Raw genomic sequence first — 23,957 nt, 5'->3', positions numbered from 1 at the left:
ATTGCCTCCTCCTAGGACCCCGCCCCTAACTGCCCCTTGGGACCCCACCCCCTATCTAAGCCTACCTTCTCCTTGTCCCCAACTGCCCCCTCCTGAGACCTTCCCAACTTCCCCCCAGGACCCCACCCCCTACCTGTGCCCTGACAAACCCCTGGGACTCCCATGCCTATCCAACCACTGCCTGTCCCCTGACTGCCCCCCCGAACCCCTGACCCATCTAACCCCCCCTTCTCCCTGCCCCTGACTTCCCCCTAAACCTCCACCCCATCCAACCCCCCGCTCCCTGTCCCGTGACTGCCCCCCCAGAACCCCCTACCCCTTCTCCAACCCCCCAGTCCTCTTATCGTGCCACTCAGACCAGCATGTCTGGCTCCACGCAGCGCCAGACACGCTGCTTGCATACATGGTGCTGTGCTCCCCTACAGAGCCCACAGCCCCCACAAACACACCCAGCACCTGCCTTCCAGATTTTAACACCTCGAAATTCAGGAGTGCTCAAGCTCAGTTTGGACAGTTTTTACTTCATTTCTCCCAAATCAAATATACTGATCCACTCTAACTTGCTGTAGAAAAAGTAGGATAAAATTGAGCAAGAAATGCTTCCCAGTGGTTATTAAGACTGGAATTGCTATTTTCAACAGCCATTGCCTTTTTTGTTTGTTTGTTTGTTTGTTTAAAAGGAAGACAGTGATATTGCATTGGCAAATTCCCCATAGAAAGAAAGAGTGGAACAAAAGAATAATAAAGACACCTCAACTTTTCCTTATTTATGGAGGACAGTCTTATAATATGCATCCAGATATCCTCCAATCACACAAGCTGAAAATTGTTCCACTTTACTGCATCTCTGTAACCATATGGGAACCAATCCTGTCTGTTTTGTGCACGTCTAAAATTCCTGCTGAATGACCCGCCCTGGGAGCGAGTTACCAGTGACCCAGGGCTGCGGCGGAAGGATGGTGCCGGTGGGGGGGGAAGCCCAGGGCTGGGGCAGCAGGAGGTTGGGGGGGCACTGGTGAGGGGGAATGGCGGAGCCCAGGGCTAGGGCAGCAGGGGGGTGGGGGGAGGGCACTGGGGGATGGGAAAGGGGGAAGGCCAGGGCTGGGGCAGCGGGCGGGGGGGGAGAGCCCAGGGCAGGGGCAGCATGGGAGTGCGGAGGGGAGCCCAGGGCTGGGACGGGGGGCAGCCAAAATTTTTTTTGCTTGGGGCAGCAAAAAACCTATAGCCGGCACTGCCCAAGACCCTCCATTTGTGAGGACAATTTGAAGGAGAATGTGAGGTACAGGAGTGTACAGATTGACCCAAAGTTATTTTTAATTTGAGAATTTGCTTTTCTTTCATATTCTGTTGTGCTACCATTCACATAACAGAGTTTTGTTCAAGGTTTGGAATGTGTGCAGCTCTTTGACTGTTGGTTCTTTTGCCTCGTAGGTGCAGAACATTGCCGTGACTCACACATTCCGAATAGACAAGGCACGCAGCCAGCTAGGTTACTATCCAAAGAAGTTCACATTTGCCGATTCTGTGGACCATTTTATTAAAATAAGACCAGAAAACCAGAATCATCACATCTTCTTTAAAGTCATACTTTCCTTAATTGGCAGCTTTCTAAGTTTGATATTTCTTTCTTTTACATTAGCAGATCTTCCAATTATGCATTTTTTCAAAGAAAACCAACATTAACTTATGTTTCAGGAGCATTAATAAACTGGCATGTAATCAGTCACAGTATAGTCCTCGGCTCACATGGGCTGCATTACTCTGTACCAGATATTAGCTCCGATGTAAAAGGCAGTTATTTTTAGGCTTAAACTAAAAAAAGACAGCACATCAGTAAACCTTCTTAAAAGGTTAAAATAAAGTATAGTAAGATCAGAAGGCCAAAGATGATCACCAATGACAAATGCAGGCGTCAAAGCTGTTGGATCTATTTGTTTCACACCAGAAGGGCTTCTTTCCAAACTGCTCGTTGAAGTGGATGACAAACTGGAAGAGAAGGAACTACAGTAAATCTGCAATACTACATCAGCAAAGACAAGCACAGCTAGAATAAGGAGAAAGACTGACCAGACCTGTTGCCAATGCATGTTATTGCGGGGAATACAGAGAAACTGGAAAATAGAACAACAAAAGTGAAAAGTAGATTCATGTAAACAATACGCAGTGCACACTAGCTGTACAGAAAAGATGCATGCAATGTAATTTTTGTGTGAATTAGTTGTATTGTGACACTGCATAAGAGGTGAAATAAAAGTGTACTTGAAATTCAGCATGTATTAAGGTTCTCACGTGCAGTGAGTGACCTTTATTAGCACTCATTCATAATGTCCCACAATATCAGGTACGAAGCTTAGAAGACATGCATAGTGGTTACTGACCTCTAACTGGCCTCCATCAAACTTCTGAGGACTTCCAGAAGTTGTGTCCAATTGTTGATGCACTTTGTTCTGGTCCATTGTTAAAGTATCTAATTTCATGAGCCAACAGACACCAGTACAACTCCTGTGTACCTTAATTAGACTGAATATTATTAATGAAAAAATTGTTAAGGAAATGTCATCATCCTGTACTGCATTTATGCCAGATCTTTTTAAAGCTGAAATGTGGATGTCCTGTTTGTCTGTGTCCTTTGTCTCTTGAAAATGATGCAAATGTTATGTTATTGGACAAATAAGTATATTATAAAAACTATTTAAACAAGAAGGAAACTTTGAGAAAAGCTCACACACAGACACTGACCAGGACATTCTTCTCGCTTTGTTCTACGAGTTACTAAGGCTCGTGTCTTCCTGTGTGACCATACAGACCTAGTGGTGTTACATTTCCTTCTCTTTTTCAAGTGATACTTAGTAGTTCATCTATTTTTATTGGTCCTTGACTGGTGTGTATGAATTTTGAGATCATCTTGTTTTTATACATTTAGCCAGCCCATGAAATAGGACTTTTTTCTGCAGCTCCTCTTTTAAATTTAATTTTCATTTAATTATTAAGAGAGGTGATATGTTAGTTGTTTCATTATATAAGTCCTTTCAGCTACTAAAATTAATAACATGCTTATTGGAAGATTATTAGAATGAAATAGGCACCTAAAACTCATATATTTTCAGTAATATAGTCTTATCTGAATACTACCAGTTGAAAATATATCACTAGATGAAAATGCAAAAAGGTACATATAGTGTAGCATCATTTTCCAAAGTTCTTCCAAGAGATAAGGGAAACTGAGCCATTGTCACAAACATCAATTTGCACAGCCAGGTAGATTGAGAACACCAGGAAGAGTGTTTGGGCTGCTTTTCCAAAACCAGGGGGCTGTTTGGCTGACCACAAACCTGCTAGATATCCCAGAATCCATTGATGACCACTGACATCTAAGTGGAAGGCTTCTCCATCTGACCCCATCCTTACCCAATGGCTTCCTGGCAATGTGACTTAACTGGAGACTCACTAACAGGGACTCCCCTCTGACCACAGCAATCCCTGCAACACTCAGGAGGGCTATGGCTTAAATATAGCACAATCAGTGGCTATATTACCTTTCCCAGGTAAGGGTCTGTGGGGATGAAGGGGGTGGGGGAAGTGTGATGTGCATTCTTGCACTGGCCCTCCCAGTCTCCTCCACTTCCCTCAATATGGATCCGAGCCATGCAGAGAATGCCGCTCTCAGGTCTGAGGGATAGCATGATATTACGAAAGTGTCTGAAACAGCCATTCTGTTGTATGATCTAACAACATACTAGCTGCAATCATTTGTGAAAGAGTTTAGTAAGCACTATTCTCCTTTGAGTGACACGTAAAGGCGCTATACGTTATCCAGTTCATTTCCCTCCCCTTTCCCAATCCACCCTCCCTGTCCCTTTTCAGGGACCCCTCTCACAAGACCATGTCATTTCAGGAGCTATGGTCTCTTCTAGAGTTGGGAGCAACAGAGGAAGTCCCTGATACTTTCTAGTCCCAAAGAAATCTGGTGGCCGCCACTATGTTTTAGATGTAAGAAAGCGGAACAAATTCATCAAAAAAATTATGTTCAGGATGGTCTACAATCCCTTCTTTGGAGACTAGAGATTGATATATTTCCCCCAAGCTACAGAACATGTACTTCCATGTGGCAATACATGCCTCCCACAGGAAGTACCTTTGATTTCTGGTGAGCGCCAATCACTATCCATACACATTGCTCCCCTTCAGTCTATCTTCAGTCCTGAGGGTTTTCTCCAAGTGCATGGCAATGGTGGCAGCCCACCTATGGCACTTGGACGTTCAAATTTTTCCCTACTTGTACAATTGGCTAGTCCCATTAGCATCCAGCAACCAGATCTAGAACAGTGTCCTAGTCATCAGACAAGTCTTTTCCTGACTACGCCTGCAATTAAATTTGCTAACGACCCATTTACTCCCTTCTCAGTGCATAATGGTCATAGAGGGAGATCTTTGATGCAACACTAGCCACATCTTACCTCCCAGCTGAAAAGTTCCATTTTATAGTTACCCTTTCCAACATCCTCAAATTCAGTCCTGTAACAGCAGTGAGAGCCTTCCTTCAGCACCTAGACCATATGGCATCATGCATGTCTGTAACCCCACAAGCCAGACTTCACCTTCACTGTCTGCAAGCCTGAATTCATTCTGTGTACTGTGCTTCCAGTTGCAGGCACCCTTTGAACATGTGGATTTGCATACCGGCTCGAGAGCTCCACTCTCTGACTTGGTGGCTGGACCCAGCAAATGTCTGCAAAGGAGTCCCATTTTAGTTCCCATAACCAGCCATGACTCTGGGGGTGGCTGCTTCTATCCAGGGCCGGTGCAACCATTTAGGCGACCTAGGCGGTCGCCTAGGGTGCTAGGATTTGGGGGGCAGCATTTTCTTCAGCAGCGACCGCGGCGGCCAGATCTTTGGCCACCCCGGTCGCTGCCAGCATTTAGGCGGAGGGAGCTGGGGCAGAGGAGCGTGGGGAGGGCCACCTGTAGCAAGTTGGGGGGGGTGGTACGCAGGGGAACTCCCCGCCCCAGCTCACCCCTGCCCCGCCTCCTCCCCGAGCGCGCTGTGGCTGCTTCACTTTTCCTGCCTCCCAGGCTTGCAGCACCTAAGCTGATTGGCGCCGCAAGCCTGGGAGGTGAGAGAAGTGAAGCAGCGATGGGGCCGCAGAGGGGGTGCCTCTGGCAGAGGGGATGAGCTGCCGTGGGGGGGGTGCCTCAGACCAGAGGGGGGAAGCTGCCACGGGGGAGGGGGTGCCTCAGGTTGGGGGCTCGGGGAGGGTGCAAAGTGGAAGTTTCGTCTAGGGTGCAAAACATCCTTGCACCGGCCCTGCTTCTATCAAAGATGGGAGAGGGGGAAGCATCTCAGTCAACTTCCGCCTCAGGCCCAGGACAAAGCGTCCAAAATCTTCATTGCTGCGGCTCGGCTATCAATGTTGGTTCATAGACCTTCACCCTTGGTTCGTGCATCAATAACTCTTTCACTAGTTTCAGCTTATCTGTCCCAGAAGCAGGGAAAATCTCTGCATAAGAGCCTGGACTCTGTCCACCAGTTTGCATGATCACTGGCTGAACACTCATGAGAAATGATGCTCCCAATAAGGTCCAGATAATTTTGGTGAGCTGCAGAAAATTCTCCATCAGAACCATATATGCATTGAAGGGGAAGAGGTTTCTACGGGGAAAGAGACAAATTCACAGACTAAGAAATACAAAACAGACAGAATAGCAGAGAGATTATACTCCCTTCCTTCTAAATAGCCCTAGGGCACATCACTATGCATGATGCTGCGTCAGGCTAAAACTGGCATTCTTTCATTAGAAACAAATGTAAAACACTGATAGGAAAGTAATTGGCCAAACCCTTAAACAAAAGTTTTCCTGGCAGCGGTGGGATTCGAACCCACGCCATCGAAATGACTGGAGCCTAAATCCAGCGCCTTAGACCACTCGGCCACGCTACCACCTGATTATTAAGATGACCTTGAGGGCTATATAGCGAGGACAAGCGCTGACTCGCTGGTTTTTTTTCCTGGCTAACCTCCTTTGTTTTTGCCACTCAGTTCAGCCACCGGCTGCTTAACCAGGCGTTCGGCGGGGTTTGTCTGCTCCCCCAGAGAGGAGCCGGAGGGACCAACTGCAGCGGGTATGCAGAGAGACGGGGAGCTCCTGGGGAGCAGGCTGGCTGGTTAGGAGAGCGAGGAGGGGCTCACACCCCGCGGGAGCGTGCACAGCACGGAATAGCCCCTCTGGCCTCTCTGGGACACCGGGGCAGCACAGCAGAGCGCGGCAGCGCAGCATTAACCCGCAGGGGCAGCAGGTGGCGCTGCTGCGGCGTCGCTTCTCAGCGCAGCATTAACCCGCAGGGGCAGCAGGTGGCGCTGCTGCGGCGTCGCTTCCCCGCCTGCTGCACCTGGCTGTAGCCATCATCACCCATGGCGCGCACGTGTCCGTGTCCGTGTCCGTGTCCCTGCCCCGGCACGTGCGGTTCCCAGGCTTTGCTCTGCAACGTGTCAGCCCCGTTCTTATCTGGCGCCGCACCCAGCGCCTCTCCGGTTCCTGGGGACGCAGCTCCGGCAAAACCCACAGATGCGCCGGCACCTGTAGCTGCCCCCTGCCTGCTGCGGCGGGTTGAATTAAAGGGTCCACCCTGGCTGAAGTCCCCGGGGGCCTTTTTGAAGATGTCAAAGCAAGTTAAGCCCCCAGTCCCCGCCACCCCGGGCAAAGGCTGTTTAATTCGGTTTCGGGCAAAGATGCTCTCCCCGAAATAAGGACGACGATGACTGCAGCCTACGATCCTTTTCTTCGTTGTTGAGAATTATGGCTACTGCAGCCACCCCAGAGCTATCTTTCTGCTCCTTGTGCTTTGAGTTGCTTTTTCTATTTCTCTATAGCCCACCTCTTGAGCTAAGCAGATGCTGCATTTTGTTCCAAATCAACAACTTCGCTTCTTACCAGAACCAAAAAAAATCTGACGTGTTCTGACTTTTACCGTTTGCCTCTTTAAACTAAAAAATAATTGAATGATTTTGTTTTAATATACAGGAAAAAGGTGTTTCCCCTTAGATCATTCTCAGCCAGCAGTGATTAATCAGACAGGCTATAAACCAACAAAAACTGGTTGTTTATAAGGGAAATAAGAACAGGAGTACTTGTGGGAGACAACCATATTTATTTGAGCATAAGCTTTCCTGGGCTACAACCCACTTCATCAGAGGCAGGGAATTTTTGTGTGTGTCTGCATTGTTGAAGACATATTTGCTGACATTTATTCTGAAATAAATTACCAAATTGAAACTGGCATAATTATGTAGTGTTATTATGATAAATGAAATGTGCAGAATTTGTAATTTTTTGGCACAGAATGCCTGCAGGAATAACTGAAGCAAAATATCAGGCTATTGTATGCTGGAAGATCAGACATGCTGCTCTTTTTCTCTTCCCCCTCATAGCTTTAAAATCCATCTTGGTCCCTCTTAACAAAATAGAAGCCTTTGAAAAATATGTATGTATGTACTTAAAACTTGTATTTTCAGTGTCTCAGATTCATATTCAGATGGCCACTCATTTGAGCCACACTTCTTTTTTTTTTTTTACACATGCTTTATATATAATGTATAGTTATAACACTTTTCAGAGTAGCAGCCATGTTAGTCTATACCCACAAAAAAGAACAGGAGTACTTGTAGCACCTTAGAGACTAACAAATTTATTTCAGCATAAGCTTTTGTGGGATACAGCTTGCTTCTTGTCCGTGTGTTCCATTCTATGCATCTGAAGAAGTGAGCTGTAGCCCAGGAAAGCTCATGCTGAAATAAATTTGTTAGATCTCTAAGGTGCCACAAGTACTCCTGTTCTAGTTACAACACTTGTTACCCTTTACTCCTCCTCACATGTAAATGTCTACCTTTCATTTCTGTGTAGTGTTTATCCTTTTGGCTTTTCTCTGGAGAATTATGCCACATCTGAAGTCATATAAGATGCAGTATAGTATAGTATATATCCGAGCTACAGCTGGGCAAATTTACAACGAAACTCATGACCAGGTAAAATTCATCAGCTGCCATACCTCTTTACACATTTGAAACTTGTACAGGGCTCATAGAAAGATTTGCTAAAGTTCACTACCTTTTGCGTGGTCTAGAGCTGATGTCTTAACATCAAAATCATGGCAATTTCACAGTATCACCCCTGAATTTGGGTGTAAACTGGTGGTTTTGACTTGGTTTTTTTAATTTGTTTGTTTTTAAAATGTGGAATCAAGAAGTTCCAGCTGAAGTCTTGGAACAACCATTCAGCTTGAAACCAATTAAAATGGCAGCATTAACTGCTGTATTTTATACAGAACAAGATCTAACATTTCATGGCACCTCTACAGTTATTGTCTTCACCTGCGGAGCCAATTTAGCCACCTTGTAAGCAGATGCATCTCCCATTGACTTCAGTAAGAGTTTTGCCAAATAGAACCAGAGCTGAATTTGGTTTGTGGATGGAAGTTTCAGTTTCCTTTTCATGGGACATAACATAGGCAGTTGTATCTTTGTGATGGCTGTGATGCCAGTAGGGATTGATACAGCTATTATTTGTTGTTGGTGTGTGTGTGTAAACAATTAACTCAGTAACTGAATGCCATAGTTTTAGAACACTAAATGGATATAGATTATACCAGCTCTCTGTATCACTGTACCATGTCTGTATTCTCAGTGTCTGAATTCCACTACATTAAATGCATGTGGTGTGAAAGAAAGCGAAAGAGAGAAAAATTAATACTGAGTGAAGTTATATGCATGTTCATTATGCTTACCCTATGAATCAAGTGAGATTTATGGACCAGTGTGTTTAACTTGGAAAAATTGATGGACACATCCTTAAGGACGGGATGTTTAGGAAACTAAAGAATTTGATGGCAATTTCGTGCCTGGAATTTTAAAATGATGTCATTTCAAATTGCTTTGCAAGTTTGATACTGACTGTAAGGTGTTTTCTTTTTAATGAGGAAAAAATGCTGCCCTCATAGAAACCAGTTTCTCAACAAAACCTAATTTCACTCATAACATGCTGGATTTCTACAGCTTTCACAGTCACTGGAAAATAGCAAGTTGTGCTTGCATTGCTAAACATATTAGATAAAGGAGTAATATGTTAGACTTTCAGGACATTAATTTGCTAGGCTTGCCACTATAAATTAATTTTGAATGTTCTCAAGAAAGAATCAAATAAATTAAATGCAAAGTTCCTATGCTGTAATAGAAAAAATTGTTTTCTAATAACATTTAAGACATTTAAACTGAAAACCAAGAGTAAAAAATACTGCATATGTGTGCAACAGGGCTAAGTTAAAGCTACTTAATTTTTGCATTTTTTACTTTTGAACATTTTAATTCAGACTTTCACTAAAAAAATTGAGTGATATCCTTTAAAAATTAAATTCTAATCTTACTAAGTATTGATATTTTAAGTGCCCTAATTACTATTCAAAAGTCACACCTCATTAAGGAGAATGGGGTAGAAGATTTTGTATTTTGCTGCTATGATTAGGTTGGATTGTCCCCCTAGATCCACGTATCCATCCGTGAAGAGATGTTCTCTTTGTGCAGAAGGAAGGCTAAGCTGCCCCTCTATTCTGGAGAATGTTGGACAGAAACTGGTCATATCAGGACTGTGTTTACCAACTGAGGGTTACAAGTTCCCCACCCCTTCCCTGAGTCATGAAAGACTATTATAGGAGTTGTGAGGCACTGGCAATGTTATTATAATTCTAAAACAAAAAATATAAATGTTCACCATTACTTTGGGGATGCCAAAACAGTCAATGTTTGCGAGATTAAATATAGTAGTTGTAGCATACATTTCTACTATTACTTTTATAATAACTGTAAAGAGATCACAACAGTTTACTTTGAATAAGCAGTTAAGCAGAAAAGACTGAGGAAACTGCTTGATTAAGCAGAAAAGATTGAGGAAACACAGGACCTAGTTCATACCTCTCAGAGCTATTATTTCAGATTGTCTGCAGTCTCAGGAATATATCCTGCATTAGGTCACATTCAGGTTACAGCCACACTATATATTTAAAGGAATTTGTAACCAGTTACTAGCATGGTTGTCTCTAAACATGGCTGTGTCCAACATTCAGTTATTAATTGTTTCATCCTTGCCAATGGTCTAGGCTGGCATAATGTAACCATAGCACATTATTTTTATTGCAGTGAGGACAGGATATTTTTTCTACAACTGCACCTGTAAAATCAATTTGACAAGTCCTCCTTCCTCTGAGCGTTCTGCAGTAGGACATCCCAGAGTGCATTGCTAAACAAGCTGCTGGTGCTGCTCTCTGTATGGCCTCTAGTCTCTCATTCCCCAGCAGTATGGGGTTGTTCTTCATGTTTTCCCAGAAGGCATATGTACAGCTATGCTTCTGTTGCAGAATAAGAGCTGTGCTGTGGCTATGCAAACAATGGTTATAATGGCAGAGGGCCTGACTAATAAGTGATTAAGGTGTATGGGTTTCTACATAGTTACAAAATCACAGATGCAGCATAGTGTGAGGGAGGCTTCAGAAGGTTTTCTTCACAAACAAAAGGTGCTGGAAATTTTTCTGCTTTAATGAAAGGTTATGCTCTGCAGGAAATGAGATTGCCAGAGGCTGTAGGGGGGTTGCATCAATTAATGGCACAATCTAGCTGCTGCTGCTTTTGCTTTTTTATATGAAAAGACATTCTCTGCAGCCAAAATTGCAGGGATCCTGAAATCAGAAAATCCATTTTCCCCAAGACACACATACATACACACACATTTCCCCGCTCCCCATCCTCCAGTTAAGGTGGTAGTTGTTTTTTTTTAATTAGTCAATTTGTTTTTGGGGGAAGGATTCTGCTCTGCATATTGCAATGAAATATTAGTCTCAGCAGTAGCATTAGAACAGCAAGTGTTGTCTCTCTCAACTCAGCTGCTGGGCCTGTCAGAGAAGACCAGATATTGTGCAGTTCTCCCAATCTGCACATGGCATCACAAAAGGCAGTAAGGACTGATTCTGTAACTTTTACTCATGCTGAGCATTTACTCATATGAGTAATCTTAATAAGCGTTAGGTATCATGAGCAAGAGTTGCAGAATCTGACCTTAGCAGATGCCCACTGAATATAATTAAGCCAGAATTTGTTTACAGGGAGAAGATTGCATTTTTTGTCATTGGCCCACAACTCATAATAGGATTTTTCTCAAATAGTCCACAAAAATTCAGTTTTGGACAGTGACCAAATATGGAAAATTTCAGCTCAGCAAGCGAATGTTTTACAAAGTTATGAGTGAGCATGTACTAGGTGTTATAATGGAGACTGTTTTGCAACTTTATTTAGAGTGCATAACCCTATATAATTTCTCTTGGACAGATTAAATTAAAAAGCACACACATACACACATTACATTTTAGAGGTTGAACTAAAGATATGGAGAGCAAAGTCATTTTTACAGACAAAAAGTAGTGCAATAAGTAATTTTGTATTCTCATGCTGAGAATCCAATGGTAAAAGGGCATGTTAGAAATAGTTAGAAAAAAAGAGAGATTATGATAGTTGCTGCATTCAGAAATCATATTGATTACAGAGAAAGCACAGTAATGTTATTAACCACATAAGCATACAATTTGGACTGGAGTCATCTCAGGATTCTGGGACCACTGATGTTTCCCTGTAAGCACATTCAGAGGCTTAATACAGGCACTGGCATAATCATTCCTGTTCTAGTCTTTGTGCAGGGGGATTAGAATTCCGCACCTAGACAGCAAAATTATAACTTGTTGTGCACAAATTATTAGTTATCAATCCTGGTCCTTTTTCACACATACTTTTCATACAAATGTGTGGAATGTATGTGGTTGAAGTAGCATATAATACTTTTAACTTCTGTAAAGAAGCAATAATACTTTGCCCTGTGTTTATAAAAACAAATTCAAACCGTTTCATAGCATTTAAACTCTCTAAAGTGACCAATATAGGTACCTAATGGACAGAAACAAGCACAACAGTGATAAAATCTTAATTGAATCAAGTGAAATTGACTCAGAAATTCACATGCAAAAGATCAGGGCAGTAGATCTGCTATCTGCTGTAATTACATAGTTATTTACTGCATTACACTATTGTACCTGCTGCAGGAGCGGCGCCAGGGTTTTTGGCACCCTAGGCAGGGGTCCTTCTGCGCTCCTGGTCGGTGGCAGCAATTCTGCGGCAGGGGGGGTCCTTCCGCACTCCCGGTTGGCGGCAATTCTGCGGCAGGGAGGGTGTCCTTCCGCACTCCCGGTCTTTGGGGCACTTTGGTGGCGGGTCCCGGAGTCAGTGAAGGACCTGCCACAGAATTGCCACTGAAGACCCAGAGCGCAGAAGGACCCCCTGCCGCTGAATTGCTGCCGAGAGCGGCAAAATCCCGCCCCCCCAAATCCTGGCGCCCTAGGTCGCCTAAATGGAAGCGCCGGCCCTGACCTGCTGGATGCTATTTAGAATAGGAAGCTACAGGAACATTCTACTAGTGGAAATTATCTTCTCTGTCCAGAAAATTGGATTGCAATATTATTATTCATGTCCATCATTACACTGAAGAGCTGCTGAATTTTAAATACAAAGGAATGTATTTTCTGGACACTGGTATCTGTAGACTGTATTGCATTTCACTGACTTTTATCAGTTTGTTTTTTCTCTGATGTGTTCTTGGAAGTAAAGTGGGCAAAGAGAACTAATACATTATTTCACTGACTCCATTCTGGTAAGAATTCATCTGCAGTATTCCAGGAATATAAAATATAAATGTTTGGATATGTGTTTATATAGTCATTTTTCATATTACATGCAAGATTTACTTTGTCTCTCTCAATTCACTGTCAAGAGTAATTTACACTTTTCTGTTAGGTTTAGTCAAGGCAAAAAGTGAAGGTTTTTGAAACTGCCACATTAGAAACATCCTTATGTAAGCACATGACCTTCCTTTTCATTACTGTTACAATTACAGTGTATTCCTACCTGATTTTTAATGGCTATTGTGATGGGTGACTAACATTAAAGAAGATGTTTTGTTTTTTTCCCCTCCCCCCCCTTCCCTATACTGTTTACAATGCTCTTCAGGAAAATTTATGGCAAAATGTTTCTTTCAAACAGTATGTACTGTTGTATAATGTTTTTGCATCTGGGGCAGTAATATCTTGCAAAGCCAAACTACAGTCTAGAAAATATGTACACATATATCACCTGTTTGATCTGGCAGCCTTTTCACACACAGAACTCTCATTTACCTCTGTGGCAGTAACATACAGCTAAGGACATATGTGAATATCCTATGGTGTAAATTTGTGTGTGTAGCTTCCATTATCGTTAATAATGTAAAGAGTGCAAACCCTAGTGCAGTCAGATAATAAGATAAACAGTGGGCATCTAACCGATCATTCTAACCCATTTATTTTGGGTGTTTCAGAACAGGGGTGGGACACAAGGTGTACTTTGAACGCTGGTCCTTGTGAGTAGGTCTCCCGTAACTGTCTGGTACCTTTCGCTAGCACTAGCCACAGGGAAGAAAACTAAAAAATGAGAAGGAAAAGACTCTTGGGGTCCTTCAGTCGCTTCAGCTAGTCTGCTGGCTGGAATGGAGGAGGCGATGCTGTGAGTTTGGGGGTCCCCAGGCAGTGTCTGTCATGTGTCCCCAATTAGTCCCTCCAAGCACGAGACCAGACAGGAGGGACAATGTTTCCTGGGTGCCACACTCTAGTTTCAACACTCAGGAGCCCCCCAAATCGTAAGGAGCAGGTGCTGCGGCTGGGCTGATGCACCCGGCAACAAGCGGAGGGCATTGGTGGGGGGCGTTGCAAGGCTCTGGGTCAGCTTTACACCACGTGTGGAGACGGGAGCTCACACTCCGCGCTGGCTGTAGCTTCTTGTCCCCGTGCAGAGAGCCCCTGTGCATGAGGCAGCGACACCCCAGGCCGGCCGGCCTGCCTGCTGCAGTACCGCCCTCCGCCAGCCTGCGGAGGGAAGGTGCAGCCAGCGAGCCCCCGCGGGGACTGCGAAGGAGAGAGCGAGAGAGGCTGATTCCGAGACGAGACGCGAGCTGTCCGCGTGCGCTCCCCGGGGCAGCAGCTGGCGCGTGACCCTCGCAGGGAAGCGCTCGTCGGCGTTTGTGTGCAGCTGCAGCGGGGAGAAGAGCCTTGCTTCCTTGCCTGCTGCTCCGGGAGCCGTGTGTGTCTGCACAAGGTAGGCCAGGCATTACACCGTGTGTCTGTCTGCACAAGGTAGGCCAGGCTCTGCCATGGAGCCTGCTTCTCCACCTTTGGTTTTGCCGGGCTCCCAGATCAGCAGCATATCTTCGCCGTGCACGGTGGGAGAGGGTCAGAGGCTGCTTCGCTGGGCAGGGCTGGCAAACGACTCGGCCTGCAAACCCTGCTCAGTCTGTGTGCCCGCTCTAGCGCTCAGTATGGCACATTACACATGGACACGTTTGTATTTTAACACCCATTTTTAGTAATAATTGATTCCCCTTATTCAGTATACTAGCGTATTTGCACAGTATTATCCAGAATATTACAGTTTACCGTAGTATTACTACCTGTTTGGGGACTATTTATGTACCATAGTTGCAGTATTTTTAAGGAAGAGCTATTCTTGTCCTGTTGCATACATGCCAGTTATCCCTGTTTTATTTTACTTTTTCACAGAGCTGTTTATTTTTTTCCCCGACTTGATCCTGGCAAAAATTTCCCATTATAGCACTAAAAGGTCTTTCCCTGTTTTTCTCTGTAAATGCCCCCAATTGACAGCTTTTGAATGTTGGCAAATATGTTGTAGTATTTAGACCAGGGCCATTACTGCAGAATACTAACCTTCCTTTTTACAGAGGCCATTACTATACAGCAATGTTTTTACAAGGGCTGCCTGTTACTGTAGAAGGCGATGTGTGTGTGTGTGTGTGTGTGTGTGTGTGTGTGTTAATTATATACGGATGAAAAGTTCATAAACGTCCAATGGCTAATGAAATGAAAGGCCTGTTGTGGATTGAGGTGGGGTTGAATTTGTCAGTGATCGGGGAGTGGTAATTTGCTCTTTGTAAAACCATATTTCCGATGACAGTTTCCTCACAAGGAGCTTTTTGCCTGTTTCTGAGCGGAGGATGAGATGTTACCAGACTTGTTTTGACTGCAGATTGTTGATGTAATGACCCTAAAATGTGCTAGTCAGCAGATTTTCTTCTCAACAGCCTGCATGCTGCTTTGTCCAAATAGCCAAAGGAATACAGTATGTAAGAATCAAACAGATGAAGGGGAAAAAATTCCCATTGACACATTAGTTTATTGCCAAGGTTGAGCTGTGACACGTTGCCTTACACAAGGGGGAAGAACATTGTATGTATAGTAGAAATGATTAAACTCATGCTGTGTTAATAATGTACCAAACTGTCACAAAAAGAAAATGTTACTAAACAGTTCAGATTTTGATGTCCACAGAATAAGAAGATTTTTTTAAATGAAAAAGGATGGATAGAATTACAGACAATAATGAACAGATATAATTCAGTTTAATCCAAGTAATGCAATATCTGGAATCAAATTGAAAAGCACACTTAAAAGTTGTGATTTACTTTTTAGAAGGAAACAACAATGCAGAGAAGGGGTAGTTTTGGGTGCAGGGAGAGAGGTAGTTAGGGTCTGTGTGTGGGCAGGGGGTAGCTTGAGATGCAGAGAGATGGGTAGCTAGGGGCTGTGTGTGGGCAGGGGATAGCTCAGTGTGCAGGAAAAGGGATAGCTGGGGTTGTGTGTGGCTCAGGGTGCAGGGAGAGGTATCTAGCGGCTATGTGCAGAGATTGTACTGCCTTTTCAATATCATTGGCTTTGAAAGAGATGAGAACTTTCAGAACAATGCTTTCTGCGCGATCCTTTACTGCTTGGTTCTTGGTGTTGATTGGAGGATTCTTCAGGGCTGCCTGCAATGCAGCCATCATGTTCCCTTGCCGCAGGCACGAATCCACCTCGCCCTCGTCGGGCCCGGCCTGGCCATCGCCTTTCTCCTCCTTGTCCATGAATTTGTTCTCATCATACTCACCCACATCCACGTGGCGAAAGCGCGCAGAGGACACTGTGTTCTTCGCCATCACCCCGGAACCTGCTGGCGCCTCTTGGCCGCTCCCCTCCGCAGGATGAGCAGCTATGTGCAGGGAGAGAGGTAGATAGGGATGGTGTGCAGGTAGTGGGGTAGCTCAGGCCAGGTGCAGAGAGAGATGTAGCCAGGGGCTGTGTGCCAGGAGGGCTCCCCTGCGGTCCCTGTTTCTTGAGGGCTCTGACAGCCATGGAGCCAGGTCTCACGCCCTTGCAGCTCTTACCTGCTGTGTGAGCAAAGGGGTCTTGGAGCTGAGGAGCAGCCTTCAACCCAAAATCAGTGTCAGGTTTTGAAAATTTTGTCTGTAACTTCCCTGGGAGAGTTTTCAAAGCTGCCTAAAGGATTTGGACTTGCAGTTCCTATGAGAATAAATGAGAAATTGGCATCTAAATCCCTCAGGTGTCTGATAATCTCCATCCCCTGTGGTTTGCTTTCCAGGTCTGTAAAATGGAATATGTAACTCAGGGGTGTTTTAAGGATTTTTTACCTAATGTTTATGAAGTGTTTTGAAGGCCTAAAGCACCGCATGGTGTAAGTGCAAACCATTGACGCTTTAATTGCTCTAGTACCTGAGGGGGCTTCCAGCTATGGAAGAAGATGAGGGAAGTTGCTCTGTGTATTTCATTCACCTCTGCCTTCTAAATGTGCACAGAACAAGCTGATCATCTGCCTGCCCAGTGTCCTTTCAGCCTATGCTGGAAGAACCTGCCAAAATTCACATTAAACAAATGTTTGTCAGTAAATTTGTCAAACTCAGCTAACCCCCTTGTGAACATTTGGAAGCTTGTTTTGCGCTGTTCCAAATCTATGCATCTTGGGCATCAGCTTTGTCAGTTTCGCCTGGGAGGACAAGTTGAGACCGGATGAGAGTTAGGGTAGAGCAGGAACTGGGGGTGAAATCCTGGCCCCATTAAAGTCAATGAAAAAACTCCTGTTAATTTCACTGGGGCCAGGAAGTAGTTTAGTTCATGGGCAGGGGGAATCTGTTTTAAATTTAGAAGCAGTATGAAAAAAAGGCAGGAAGTTGAGAGGGGGAGACAAACTCACATATCAGGAGGAAATCTGATCGTGTATAATGAGGCGCATGTTCCTAATCGGGGTTGCTGGGCAGCAAATATAGCCGATGGGCCAAATTCAGCCCTAGCAGAAACAGGTGCAATTCCTCTACTTCAGTGGAGCTGCCCCTGACGCTAGGCCTAAAATGTCACTTTCTCTGTTTTAGAAGCTATATTTGGGTGGCCCTTATACGCTCTTGGAACTGGCACGCTACTGCAACTACTGAGTAGGCACAATACCACCCTGAGAGGTGTCCCTGCACTCCCATGAGGGATCCCAGGTCTCACTCGGTCATTCTAGAACAGAAGTGGGCAAAGTTTTTGGCCCGAGGGCCACATCTGGGTATGGAAATTGTATAGCCATGAATGCTCATGAAATTGGGGATGGGGTGTGGGAGGGTGTGAGGGTTCCGGCTCAGGGTGCAGGCTCTGGGGTGCGGCCAGAAATGGGGAATTCAGGGTGCGGGAGGGAGCTCCGGGCTGGGGCAGAGGCTTGGGGTATGGTGGGGAGGGCTCAGGCTAGGGGTGCGAGGTCTGGGGCGGGGTTGTGGGTGCAGGAGGGTGCTCCAGGCTGGGACGGAGGGGTTCAGAAGGTGGGAGGGCATGAGAGGTGGGGCAGAGGGTTGGGGCATGAGAGGGTATCGGAGGTACAGGCTCCTGGTGACACTTACTTCAAGCTGCTCCCAGAAGTGGCGGCATGTCTCCCCTCTGGCTCCTATGTGGAGGCGTGGCCAGGCGCCTCTGCATGCTGCCTGCTCCGCAAGCACCGCCCCTGTAGCTCCCATTGGCTGTGGTTCCTGGCCAATGGAAGCTGCAGGGACAGCGCTTGGGACGAGGGCAGTGCATGGGACCCCGTGGCTGCCCCTATGTGTATGAGCCAGAGGAGGGACATGCCACTGCTTCCGAGAGTGGTGCAGAGCCATGGCATGCATGGAGAGGGGCAAGCCCCTGACCCCGGTCCCCGGCAGGAGCTCGAGGGCTGGGTTAAAACGTATGAAGGGCTGAATGCGGCCCTCGAGTCATAGTTTGCCCACCCCTGTTCTAGAGACACAAGCAGGGGCTGAACACCTCACATTGCTCAGAAGTGTGACTGACCTATTGAGGACTGGAGTCAGTGGGCTTTGAAAAGAGTCTTCTAATATGGAACTTTAAGAGTGTGTATGAGGAGTGAGGGGCGAAAAGCCAGGAAAACATGAAAGATCAGCAGGGTATTATCAAGGGTGTGAAAACCTGCCTGGTGCATTGCTTCTGCACCGAAGCATGAAATCCACAGCTATCCCAACATGGAGCTGAATTAATAATAACAATGTATCCGTTTGAGTTCTGCTGAATCATCATTAATAGTCTCTGGAGGAAGATACGCGTGGAAATCGCCACCCGTCACTGTGGGTGGAACCAGAGCCTCAGTAAACATGCTTCCCATTGTTCCACTATTTTATTTCTTAATAAGTTGCTCCGGTGAGTAACACAGCTGTGAGCGATTCAGTGCTCAGCCGTCCACAATGTCTCTAGAATTGATATAATTAGATATGTGAAGTTAGTAAAACAAAAGTCCACACCCAGCTTCTCTCTTTGATGTGCACATGACTTCCATTACTGTTTGCTTTAGTAGCAGTTATATGTATAGCAAGCCTCTGTGAAACACTTCCTCTTACTGTCACTCAGGAATTATAGGAAAAGGATTAACTAATTGTAATATAAACGTGATGTTGTTACATCATGTTGCTGAATTTTTGCTTTCTGCAATGCTCTGTTAGTAGTGGGTACAGTAGGATCCAGTTCCTACTTCTTGTTACCTTTAAAATGTTAACAGTCATTTACCAAAATTTTAAAAACTGATGAAGTGTCATCTTTTTATTTCATTTTACTAGTCCCGTTAAAGAGCTGTAATAAACTAGTTGTGGAATATTTTTAACTGAGATACATACAGTATAGCTTGCAATGGAAGTAGACCAATTGTAATTTTAGCCAGTGACTGACTTATGTAAGAGCAGATGGTGAAATGCTTTGGTGTATCAGATCAGGAAGATTTGTAGCAAGTTGATTCCTAGTCCCAAGAGTGATGGATCATATTGTACCTGCTTTTGTATAACTTTGGAACCAAGTGCCACCTTGTGTCCTCTTCTGTCCTCGCTGTTTGCAAGGGCCTGGATTGCTGAATTAATGCCGTTAATAACAGAGAGAGTGAGTCAGCGTTGACGATGACCAGTTTTCAGGAAACATCCCCACATTGTGGCAGGGAATTGTAAGGAAGTTGAGAGCATATGAGTTAAATGGAGAGTGACCATATCATAGTGATGAATTAAATTAACAGCAGATACTTTGACTAAATGATTGTCTACATTTGTCTGCACTTTTAAAATTAATGAAAATATGGCAGGATTCTCTGTCCTTTCCAAAAATCAGTCTCTCTCTCCTATTTTCATTTGGAAAGAGACTTCTTCATTTCAGGCTGGATTGTGACATGCCTAATACATTCTAGATAAAATGTTGTCTATTCAGGACAGTTATGCCAGTATAAGCTAAGGTGTGAATTTAAACAACTATAGTTACTGGTATCACTCCTTGTTTGGGCACTCTTATTGCAGTTGGAGATGATCTTTTTTTGGTTTAGCACAGGGGTCACTAACCTTTCAGAAGTGGTGTGCCGAGTCTTCTTTTATTCACTATAAATTTAAGGTTTCGCATGCCAATAATACATTTTAACCTTTTTAGAAGGTCTCTTTCTATAAGTCTATAATATATATAACTAAACTATGGTTATATATAAAGTCAATAAGGTTTCAGAATGTTTAAGAAGTTTCATTTAAAATTAAATTAAAATGCAGAGCTGCCAAGACCCGGGCAGTATGAGTGCCACTGAAAATCAGCTCGCGTGCCACCTTTGGCACCCGTGCCATAGGTTGCCTACCCCTGGTTTAGCATATGCCACTTTTGGAAGGAGTCTGCGCTAACTGAAAAATGCCATCAGAGTATCCACGCAGGGAGTAATACTAAGTTATACTGGTATATCAATTTAACTATATCAGTGTAATTATACTGTAGTTATACTAGTGTAACTGGTAAAACTTTCCCATGTAGACAAGCCCTAAAGGATGATGCATCAGGAGCAATTGTCACAGGCCCAAGGATTCCCTCAGGATTGGTAATAGAAATCTGTCACACAGTTGTACCTGGCTGAGCTTCCCAAGGGTAGTGTGCCTTCACACCGCTCCTCACACAGGCCAATTGCTATGTGCCACACTTTAGACCTTTTATATTAATTTTAAGGGTGTTTTAAATCTTTCCTCCTGAAGGTTACGCTGTGTGTATCAGTGAGAGAGTTACAATTTCAATCTTTTGCAGCCTGAGAGCTGATGTGGAAAGTATTTTGGCACTGACAGTTATTTTCCCCTAGAATAATTACCTTCTGTGAAATTTCTGATGGATATAATTGAAAAGCCCTACTATTATTTCAGAATATCAACAATTTGTGTAAGCATATTATGAAGAGGAGCAGGTGCCGCGGTGGGTAGTGTTCTTAAAAAATGCAGCAAAGTTTAAAAAAGGGAGAAGAGGGCTTGAAATAAGTTTGTTCTTCATAAGAAACACCCCTGATTGTACAAAAAACAGGCTAAATTAAGAGAAAAGAAGGGAGATGATCTGCCCTTACCCCAAATCCATTGTCAGACTAGGGACAGAAGTAGATCACTGTATATTCCAGCTCTGCATGTGCTGTTGTGATGTCAGTTCCTGTATTACACAGTTCTGCAGAAGTAACTGAAACTTTGAAACACCAGAGTTTTCCTACTTAGAAGGTAATAAAAATTTAATACTATATTAGATTCAATGTGTATTCCTCACCTTAGAAAAGACAGTTCCTGCCATGGAGACAAGGCAGAGGAAATTAAATTACTGGAATATTAAAAAATGTAAGTCAGGTGTGGCCAAAATGCATCTCACAGGCCCAGTGTGACACACACAGTTCTATGATCTATCCTGCCATCATCTCATCTTTCACATGGGAGTGGAGTCCATGCCAGTATGTGATGCTCCATCTTAATCAGAGTGGAGGCTGTTCAGATAAAGATGGCCTGTTACATGCTGACATCTGTAGTGGGGTTACATCTGCACCCAGGAGACTAAGGGTGGTCTGCAGACTATGCCATTTTATTTAAGCTAGCTGTACCCCTTGGGATCCTGATAAGTGTTCAGGAAGGTTCCATACTTTTGCAAGTTTTTGGACCATTGAGATTAGTTATGAGGAAAGATCATGAAACTACTAGAGAGAGAAGAAAAATGACTTCATAGTGATCTTCCAGCGAGGTGTCATTTTGTTTTGTTTTTTCTTTAGCTATGAAAGGGCTTGATAATTGTCTCCCAGGCCTGTTTACTACAAAAGAATACAAATACAAATTCCCAGGGGCAGGAATTAGGAAATATGAGCTAATTACTCATGGTTTTGTCACATAATGAACAAATGGAGTAGGTTGCTGAAGCAGGGAGCACCAGGGAGTTGATAGAATTAGCCCAATTTATTATTTATGGTTGACTTGCCTATTGATGTATAATGTCTAAATACAATGATCGATAGGTCTCGAGCCACTGGAACAACCATCCAATAGGAGTGGGTTGGGGGCAAGAGACTTATTTATTTTAATCTGGATCTTGATAAATTTATGAAGGTGATTATATGACAGGGTTGCCTGCAATAGCAAGGGCCTGGACTCAATGACTCAGGAAGGCTCTTCCCATCCTATATCTCTGATAAAACACACAAACTACCTACAGTGGGTAACAAAGAGAGATTGCTAAAATATACCATTTTATCTACAAAACTCTGAGCTCTGGGGAGAAAACAGAGATTGGCCTTTAAAAGCCATTGGATTAGGAAAGCTTTTTGGGTGGATGGAATGGAAAAAGTTTGACTGTTTTGCTTCAACATAGGGCCTGTCTTTGCCAGAATTTGGTATGTGTGAACTAATGTCATCCCAGACCTTGGGCCTGTTCCATAGACCACTGAAATCTGCAGGAACCTTTCTGTTGCCTGCAATGAGCTTTGGATAAGGCTCTTTGTCACCAGATGGGAATTAACAAAATCAAGAGAGGAAATAAAAAATAACGTAAATAAATGTTCTTCCCCGAAGGCTGCCAATTCCAGGCTCTGGTGGATCATCCAAAGAGAGGGGCCTACCACTGAGCAAACCAGCCAGTGCTCCTGGACAGTTCAGTTGCAGGAACTGACAGCAAGAGCATTCCTGTTGGGAAGGGTATCAGAGTGAGATTTTAAGCCAGAGAAGAGCACTGAAGTGTGACTTTCCTGTGCATTCCGTCCTCCTCCTTCTCCCTCCCCAACCTGGACTCCTTAATTCACTTCAATGGCTAGAGCAGCAGCAACTGTCTGACAGCCTCCTTTGTCCTCACTTCAGAGGACATATATGGCACCCTGGGTGCACACACACAGTGATTTACTTTGGACTGATTAGCCCATGTGAGCTGAGGGCCAAGTAATATAAAACCTTTCTGGCACAGAAAGTGTGTTCTGGTTTCACCTTCCCCGTCCACTCCCAGTAATATTCTGTAACCCCTTTCCCTGGGGTCTGTTAATACTATTCTTTGTTTTCATTTGTAAGTGATCCCCTGATGGAAAAGCTGCCTTTGGAAAACAGAGGGCCTGATCCTGCAGTCCTTGGATTGGGCAAAATACACAGAGTTATGGGGAAATCAATGTGAGTTTTGTCTGAGTAAAAACTGTAGTATTGGGCCCAATTTTTTTAAACAAGTAAGAGTATATATGTTCAAAGAGGGAAGTTGATAAATGGAGCCTGGAATGCTACTAAAGGTAAACTAGAGTAATCCAGTGTTGCAGTCCCTAAGATTTTATATTTAAATTCTTATTCTATTCTGAGCCAATTTTTCTCTATCCTGTGACAATTTTAAACTTCGGTATCTAAATTGGGAGCCCAAATCCTGCATTTGGGTGTTGAGAGGAATACTTAAGTGCCCAGATACCCATTTTACACACCTATGTACAGATTATTGACTAATTTTTGCTAATGCTGGCGAGTATAAATTTTGGCTTCATGCTTTTTTTTTTTTTTTTTTTTCAAGAACAGGGCCTTTGATTTTCTTTAATTTCATTCTTTTTCTCTCCCAGGTTCTTCCCTCATTTCAAATGTGTATTGTAATACTGGCTGCTTTAATCATTGCACGAATTAAACCAACTTCCCACAAACATGGCGGACGAGGACCTTATCTTTTGTATGGAAGGTATTGATAATGCCACGTCAACTAAAACAGTCTCTGGAACTTATCCTGATGCTGATAGTGAGGATGAGGATAGTTATTACATCTGCCCGATAACAGATGATCCAGTATCTAACAAGACTGCAAACAACAAAGTCGCCAATTATTTCAGCAACTTAGCAAAAGATGAACATTACAGATCTAGCTCTTCTCCTAGAAACTCATTCAATATTAAGGTACGCATTGGGCTCAAGTCTAAATGGTCTTCGAATCTCATTTATCTCTCTCGCTGCTTCGTTTCTTGTAATTTTCATGGAAGTTTACAGCTTTTATTTTTCCAGACTTGTAGTTAAATCTGTTAGGCCAATAATCTGATCCTGCCATTGATTCCCTTACAAAACTCCGCTTGAATTCAGTGGGAACTCCATATGTGGAACTCTAGCAGGTTCGAGTTTAAGACTGCACAACTGTTGTAGTTCAGCAGCTTTAAAAAACGCAAATAAATGGATTTGCAGTTTTTAAAGATGATGATTGTTGTAACTCTAATGCAATATTATTAATGTCAAAATTT

At 43.9% G+C, this 23,957-nt stretch overlaps 3 protein-coding genes and 1 non-coding gene across 9 annotated transcripts in view; 2 read left to right on the top strand and 2 right to left on the bottom strand.

Annotated features, from left to right (window-relative positions):
• SDR42E2 (short chain dehydrogenase/reductase family 42E, member 2) overlaps nt 1–1,800 on the top strand; it is a 28,192-nt gene extending 26,392 nt beyond the window's left edge. The window contains exon 11 of the mRNA XM_050966754.1: nt 1,432–1,800. Within this exon, the coding sequence (XP_050822711.1) occupies nt 1,432–1,683 (252 nt within the window). The 3' untranslated portion in view covers nt 1,684–1,800. The remainder of the gene's footprint in view (nt 1–1,431) is intronic.
• Nucleotides 1,801–5,857: 4,057 nt separating this feature from the next.
• Nucleotides 5,858–5,939, bottom strand: TRNAL-UAG (transfer RNA leucine (anticodon UAG)). The gene has a single exon. It is a non-coding gene; the product is annotated as a tRNA-Leu (tRNA).
• An 84-nt stretch (nt 5,940–6,023) lies between these two features.
• Nucleotides 6,024–23,957, top strand: part of EEF2K (eukaryotic elongation factor 2 kinase) — a 50,700-nt gene continuing 32,766 nt past the window's right edge. Inside the window, exons 1-3 of one of the 6 annotated variants that reach the window (XM_050966726.1) lie at nt 6,024–6,121; nt 22,774–22,869; nt 23,298–23,622. In XM_050966726.1, the coding sequence (XP_050822683.1) occupies nt 23,377–23,622 (246 nt within the window). In that variant the 5' untranslated portion in view covers nt 6,024–6,121; nt 22,774–22,869; nt 23,298–23,376. Of the gene's footprint in view, nt 6,122–13,928; nt 14,211–14,340; nt 14,453–22,773; nt 22,870–23,297; nt 23,623–23,957 lie in introns of those variants that run through there. The other 5 variants (XM_050966725.1, XM_050966728.1, XM_050966724.1 and 2 more) reach the window with 5 other exon arrangements.
• Nucleotides 15,718–16,135, bottom strand: LOC127057744 (actin-related protein 2/3 complex subunit 5-like). The gene has a single exon (XM_050966775.1). It carries the CDS (start codon nt 16,099–16,101, stop codon nt 15,733–15,735), a length of 369 nt encoding a protein of 122 aa, XP_050822732.1. The 5' UTR covers nt 16,102–16,135; the 3' UTR covers nt 15,718–15,732.

The sequence above is a fragment of the Gopherus flavomarginatus genome, chromosome 9, assembly GCF_025201925.1.
Source record: "Gopherus flavomarginatus isolate rGopFla2 chromosome 9, rGopFla2.mat.asm, whole genome shotgun sequence".
In the NCBI taxonomy this organism is placed as follows: domain Eukaryota; kingdom Metazoa; phylum Chordata; order Testudines; family Testudinidae; genus Gopherus; species Gopherus flavomarginatus.
Note: the sequence above shows the minus strand (reverse complement) of the source record. Positions and strands in the feature narration are given on the sequence as shown.